The 7,178-nt window shown below is 41.1% G+C and overlaps 1 protein-coding gene across 1 annotated transcript; it reads left to right on the top strand.

Annotated features, from left to right (window-relative positions):
* The first annotated feature begins 3,256 nt into the window (after nt 1–3,256).
* LOC131267238 (uncharacterized) lies at nt 3,257–6,079 on the top strand. The gene is made up of 4 exons (XM_058270056.1): nt 3,257–3,418; nt 5,467–5,689; nt 5,826–5,923; nt 5,993–6,079. The coding sequence occupies exons 1-4, from the start codon at nt 3,257–3,259 to the stop codon at nt 6,077–6,079; spliced, it is 570 nt and encodes a 189-aa protein (XP_058126039.1).
* The last annotated feature ends 1,099 nt before the right edge of the window (nt 6,080–7,178 follow it).

The raw sequence follows: 7,178 nt of genomic DNA, 5'->3' as shown, positions 1-7,178 counted from the left end.
TTTTTATTTTCAGTTTGCTTGCTGGCTTTACGTGTTTCTTCAAACACATGAAAAGCCAATATTGTTCAACAAATAAAGCATATCTACAACTGGCAACAGTAATTATCTTCGTTGTAGAGCAGTATTTCTGTATGTCATCACCGCGGTCAAGCAGCAACAGGAAAGTGATCGAAAAGTGTAACTTCGATTTATCGCACGGCAATAAAAATTCTTATGCTTGATAATCCCGTTTGAGAGATGGTGGATGCCCTCGAAACGGGATGTTTCAATAATTACCGTTTTTGTGATGATTGGTCTTTTGCCTGTAATTTTCTGGACATCGATTTATTTAACGATGAGCACGTATAAATTGATTTGATTGCCTGGTGTTTCCTGATCCTTTTTTTAAAGGATCCAATGGTGAACCTTTTTGAAACAGTTTAATCTTTCAGTTTATCAAAAAACAAGGAATCCGGTCTCTTCTGTTTGGAAAGTAGGACGGAGATAGTATTGCACGTGCAGTAGTCACATGTGGATGAAAATATGAAGACATTGTTCGGAAAAATCTAAGAATGGTACCTACTTTTCTTAAATTATAGCTTTGCTACATGCTTGCCGTAGGTGTGGGTCGGTCATCTGACACTGCACCATGGTGCAACGGAAGGCTGCGGCATGTTTCGACATATGCACAAGACTTTTCCGTTTTCGTTTCACCATTGACGCGGAGGAGAAATTTTGTGAGCAAAGATCGTCAATCGATGCTTTTTCCTCTGCCGATCCGGTCGGCCAACCCCTACGGAACGCGAGAAGGGAAGACAGTGCACTTACGAATTACTTTTCCATATTCCGCCTGCGCCTTGTAAAAGCGCTTTCATGTTCGCACCGGTAGGAGGGCCGATTTCGCTCGGAGTGTCGGCCAATTCGAGGCGGTTTCCAGTTCACCGTGCGCGGCAGGATAGCGAAAACATTAAACGTGCATTTCCCGACGTGTCCAGCCGACGGGACTTCTTGTGGCGGACGATGGGGAAGGGTGGGACGGTGTCTACCGGGAAGGAGCAAGGGATCGTTTTGTGACCAATGACCCCCGACAAACCTGAAATGGGTTGCGGGCTAGTGACTCGTTATGTCGAGCAAGCGATGTGGTGAAAAGCCTACCTTTTGGGAAATTTGGGATAGGCTTGCTACCAAAGTGACCCCTCGGGATTGACATTGACTTACTTTTGGCCATGCTGCGCTTGGCATTGGCATACATTCTGCCGTGCCGAACACGGAGGAAATGTTTTGGTTGACGATCGCCACACAAAGAACATCGAGTGGTCGAAGGAAGGAAGGAACGAATGTTTGTCCAACGTCTTCTTCTTGGCGTAACGACCTTGTTTGGTCATGCCTGCCCTGTAAAGGGCTTACGAGACTTTTTACCCTATGTGTACGTGGATAGTCAGTCCTCTCGTACAGGGGAGGGTCCGGTCTCGGTTGGGATTCGAACCCACGCCGTCGAGGTGGTGAGCCCCGGCGCTCATGGGCCGATTTTCTAACCGGCGCAACCGCTCGGCTGTCGCGGACCCCTACGTCCAACGTATTCTCCGTTGTTTGTAGAAATCCAACAAAGGATAAGGCAATTAAGCTTTTACTATTGTCTATTTAGTGATTTTTACATTTTTTACCATTACGACGAGTTGATCGTTAGTGTAATGATTCCTATTTTAAAGTTACAATATTTACAACATTTTTTACAGATTTGTTTCTCATATAACAAGTGTAACCAGGCCATACGAAGATGAACGTTGAGTTGATTTTTAATTGAACTTGGTTCTCACTTCAAGAGCTTTTCTATGTACGGCAAGCATTTTAAAGTTTTTTCATATTGTTTTTATTTTGTTTCAGCTATTAAGTAAGTGACCTAACACAGTTCTTGAATATTGGCAGGAATTAGACGTTATCGAACATTTGCAATCTGGTTGTTATCACAATATTACAACTAATTTTGGTTAAACATTACTTATGTTTATGTCTTGCTATCAAACTATCAACACACTTATAATCTATTGATGTAAGTTAAACAAATAAGCCATAAAATTAAAAAGTAATAGGCACTACTGTGCAATCAGTACCAAAAAGTTAAGAACGCAGATTTTCTTGACATCTTTCCCATTTTGCTGCCGGTTTCGGCCATTCCTAATGCAGATTCAATAATGGCGAGGTAAATATTTCAAACATTACCGAGCTGCATAATTGATTTCATCTTGCCGAAAATCCTTTCATGTTTCGGCCTTTGCTGCTTCACAATAATTCAACAGGTTGAAGCCCATAGCCGCCTCAACTTCCTCGCCTCCGTTGGGGTTTGGGAAATAACGCTTCAATAGTGCAGGCGATTGTCGGAAGAATGATGCAAAGCTGGAATTCAAGATTGGTGACGCCTTTGTTCAGATCCAATGCAGTTTTTGTGTGAGGATATAAATAAGTAAATATTTAATATTTACAAAATTGCTTCAAATTACCCAAGGTTTTGTCAAATTTTAATGCCTCAGCTGATCAACTTCGATCAACAAACACTATTTAAATTAAATTTGTTAAACTATTCATCTCCAGATGGTTTGACTCATTAGTTTCGTTTTCGGTTTGTCCCTACATACCTGTTGCTTTACCGGCGAAATCTTAAATCCATGCCGAAAGCATCCATGTTCCCCTTCCTCTGAGGAAAATTATCCATTGCAGGCAATGTGCGTGACGATGGAAATTGCTTGACGCGTTGAGCACGGAGGTAGGCAATGGCACGGGGCGGGTGAGGGGAGGCGTTTGTCGCCGACTCAGTCTATAAAAGCGCCCGAGTGGCTCGAGCTGGCGGTTAGATTGGTTCACAGGACGATCGAGTGCGGAGTTGCATCAGGGTTGTCGCTCGGGCGCGCGCACTTTCGCGTTTCGTAAGGAGTTTTCGAAAAAGGGTGGAAAAACGACCAACAAACGACGCCAGGATACGATTGCTACAAGAGTTGGTGCAGATTCCCGGCCGGTGATAGTGAGGTGTTAGATCGCTGCGTGCCACGAAATGATGGATCGGGTGAACCGGTGTGAATAATTGATCCGGCGACCGTTGGACACCGAAGGGTTCGCCAGGCTTTTGGCACACGAGTTGTTGCCGTGATTGTGAAAAATTGTTCTCCCGCCAGTCAGCCGCGGACCACGTGACGAGGCCATTTTCCTGGTGTAGTGTGAAGTGTGCTCGTCCTACTGCTACAGTGCATTTTCCCGCGTTCCGTTAATCAGGTGAAGCGCCACCATGCGAGGCGTTGTGCTGCAGATGACCCTTTGCCTGGTGCTGCTCGAAATGCCCAACGTTTGGGGCAAGCTGGCGAGCTATAAAGGCATTGTGCCGCCGGTCAAACTGAGCCGGTCGGATGAGATGGCAAAGTACGCGGTGGTCAACTATGACGACTATCCGGTAAGACGTCCCTCGGAACAACACGCGCATTCTGATCTATTAAAGGTTGTAGTTGTAAAAAGAAAATTAAGTTGTTTAGCTCAAAATGAATAAAATGTTTGTTTGGTATAAATTTTGGTGAAAACAATTTCTTTTAAAACGTTCTTCTTCCATTTAAAACCCACCAGTGTTTAAAGCACCGGAAATAGGTTACAATAAAATCGATCCCGATGTGTCGAGCCAGTTTTTCAATGTGAATTACACGAAAGCATATTTATAGTCAACCTCAAGTGGCCAAGATTTATGACTAGTCTGCCTCCACTTGTGCTTTGAAGGTTTGCAACGTTCATATGATCGTGATGCGTGTAATTGTTTGGAAAGGTGGTGAAAATATTTGTGGGTTTTGAGTGCTAACAGTACGTGTATTTGCAGAAACATAAGTTTTAAAAGGCTATTACATTGTAACGGGAAGGTTGGCAATTGAAGCCATTAGGAAAATAAACAGGAAAGAATGTTTGTTTTGTTCTTCGATTTGCAGATAATTACTTTGCTTTCTATGATCTGCAAAGGATAAACATAGACTTTGTAGATAATTTCCGTCGTATCAGAGATAAAAATCAAATTCATAATGACGATTTTCTTGGATAAATAGATAATGAAACTGTACTTTCGATAGCTATTTCAATTTTTAAAAACAAAAACTTGCTTCAAACGAATCATTAAATTTTGCAAAGAATGGTGTATTTTTATATAAATACTTGAGATTTGCACTTCAAACTGTCATTTTACATGGAAGTGTGGAATATTGTTTTAATGTTCCATCCTTACCTTGGAATTTAAATAATGAATTATAGCCGAAACAAATTGCTTTAAGACAGCACAAAACCAAACTATATCGCTCAACTTTGTTTGTACATAAAGTAAATTCCTGTCTATGCTGCATAGATCTATTTTTATTCATGGTAACCGATTTGTTTGATTCCATGCGTATCAGTTTGACTAAAAGGGCGCACGTTCAGATGGGATAATTAGTTTTCTAATAATATCGTAGCAGATCTTGTCAAATTATAATCCTTTGAATAATACTATTTCGACTTGCCTTTCGCGTTGAAGGTCGTCTAGCTGGAAGGAAGTCTGGAAGGCAAAACTTTTTATTTGTCTTTGGGACATTTGCTTTATTACAAGATTATCATTACATCGACCCACGAATTTCCATAATAAGCAAGTGAGCATGCAAAAAATCAACATTAAAAATCACACGATAAATTGCTGTCTGTTTTAGCCTCTGTTCTAATCAGATCACATGTTTTATATCCTAAAGAACTGTATGTATCAGCAAACTACAACTCAACTCAAACAGCTTGTTATAATTATGAGGTTTCTGTAAGTTTTCAGAACATGCATCGGAAGGAAAAAAAATATTGTAAATTAGTTCTACTTGAAATTGATAAGGAGGATACTTGAAAACTCAAAGTTGTAATAATGAAAATATAAATATATTAACACCCTACTAAATTATTTTCTTACAGATTTAAAACTGAAAAACGTTTGGTTTTTGGTTCTAAACTTCAAATTCACTTACATGCAAATTTAATGAAGTTGTATTGCATTTTTTAAATCTCATAAAACTAGCATGCAGATCTTTTAATACGTCTCTCTGGTCAGTGTTTCCTCTCTTTCATATCACTTGGTTTATCTGAAATTTGAAAAGGATGACTGAATTATTTCATATTAAATTTATTGATCGTAATAAAAACCAAACATAAATTGACCGATTTATTATATTTCTTGAATATTTTATATCATAATGAAATGCTTCCAACTAGTTACAACATTATTGTACATGCTTTTGATTAATATTGAACTGGCACAAGAGAACATTACAAAATGAATTTGTCATTCTTAGTTAGTTACATGAAGGAATTTAATGTTAGATTTTAACTACGGTTGCATCTCCAATTCAAGTCCGCATAAGCTCTGATGCAAATCTAATGACCCACCGGTCCTGACCTTAGTCGTGCACCGGAACTACAGCCCAATTAAACTGCAGCTCAAACTATCGTTTGCAGATGGTCGTGCCGAAGCGGGCGGCGATGCTGCTGGACCGGCTGATGGTGGCGTTGCACCACGCGCTGGAGAAGGGCGACGGTGACGACGGAGGCAGCCGGCCAATCAACAAGGTGTACCGGGACGGGCGCTACAGCGGCAAGCCGACGGTGGCCAAAAGCCTGCCACCGCCCCCACCACCTCCGCCGAGCAAAACGGAGCAACTGATGAAAACCTATTACGCGGGTAAATTGATCGAAAACCGATCGGCTCGCGTGGAAAATGGCGGTCCGCGTGGGCCAACTTTTCCACCACCTGAAGCTGGCCGGCTGATGATCCCGTTTTTCTTGCCGTTGGTTTTTCTTTTCTCTGTCATCGCTAGAGGCGGATGCGGACGCGGATGCGGAAGACCGCGTGACCAACTCCATACCGGACGAGATCGACGACATCGAGGCCCGGAAGGAGCTGCTAGATGAAATGGTAAGCTCGAACCGCGGAGTGGTTCCTGACCGTGCCGTCGCCGTCATTCGCTTTCCTTTCTCCGCCCAGATGGACATTCAGACGAGGGGCACCGAGGACAAGACGAAGAAGGGCCGGTACTGGAAGTGCTATTTCAATGCGGTCAGCTGTTTCTAGGAACCGGCGGTTTCCAGTTGAGCCTCACAATCAATCGTGACCACGGCGGAGGCGTCGCGGCGCGGTCCACAATTTGGATGTAATCTTCAGTGGAAGGGATCTTCACGCAAGGTTTCTTCCGGCATCCGGGCGATGGCAGCGACGAGGGAAGGGTACGGCAAGCAATAGGGCGGAACATTATGGCAGGAACGATTCTTTCCGGATAGTTGCTGTTAGCACAATTCTAGCAGGCAATGGGCAGGAGCAGAAATGTGGCGAGATTGTGTTTCAGGAGAAGAAGAACCGGCGAGAGGTAACAATGTAATTTCAATCACGACGGGCTGTAGGTGCAGTGTAATTGTATTATTAAAATATTGGTACTGATCATATTACTACAATTCAATAAAATAGAAACAGATTAACGCTATGGTGGTTATTCTTTTCGAAACCAATCATGGTGTGATGACAATACGTGTGGTTCATCTTTTAATTAAAACTTTTTCTCCCATCAATCTATGCAAAATATTAAACTATACATTAGCACACGATTTGCAATTCCTTTGGTCGTGCTATTCTAATGAGATTTTTATATTTTACGTTGTTGGTTAAGTGTTTATTTTTAAAATTGGTTTTATACAAAGAACGAAATTCTTATCAACGCTCTCCAATTTTTTTAAATTTTTAACTGGTTGTTGGTCAAAGAAGTTCTATTTTATTTTTCATAGACTATTTGCCTTTTGAACACAATTATTTAAGATTTTCACCTGGTTTCCAGTGATCAATTTATAATCAAAAGATTACTGTTTTTGTTGGATGAAATTCCTATAAACGTAAAATCATTTTGTTAAAAATATACAACAACTGCTTAGCTTGTTTGATATTTTTTGTGAACTAGGAATTTCGCGCATTGTTATAGGAATTTCTCGCACAAGTTATCTAACATAACTAGGGCAATATTTATTTTATAATAACTTTTTGTTAGGGGAAATTGCTGAGTTGAACTATTAAGTGTTAAATCGTAGGCATAATGATCCAGTTGCAGTGGGATTTGATTTAATTTTTTTGAATTTTCTAGAAGTTCTGTATGCGAAAATGTATTTTTACAACACTGAAAGTATGT

This window comes from Anopheles coustani, chromosome 2 (assembly GCF_943734705.1).
Source record: "Anopheles coustani chromosome 2, idAnoCousDA_361_x.2, whole genome shotgun sequence".
Classification (NCBI taxonomy): Eukaryota; Metazoa; Arthropoda; class Insecta; order Diptera; family Culicidae; genus Anopheles; species Anopheles coustani.
The sequence above is the reverse complement of the archived record's forward strand: the minus strand, read 5'-3'. Positions and strand labels throughout refer to the sequence as shown.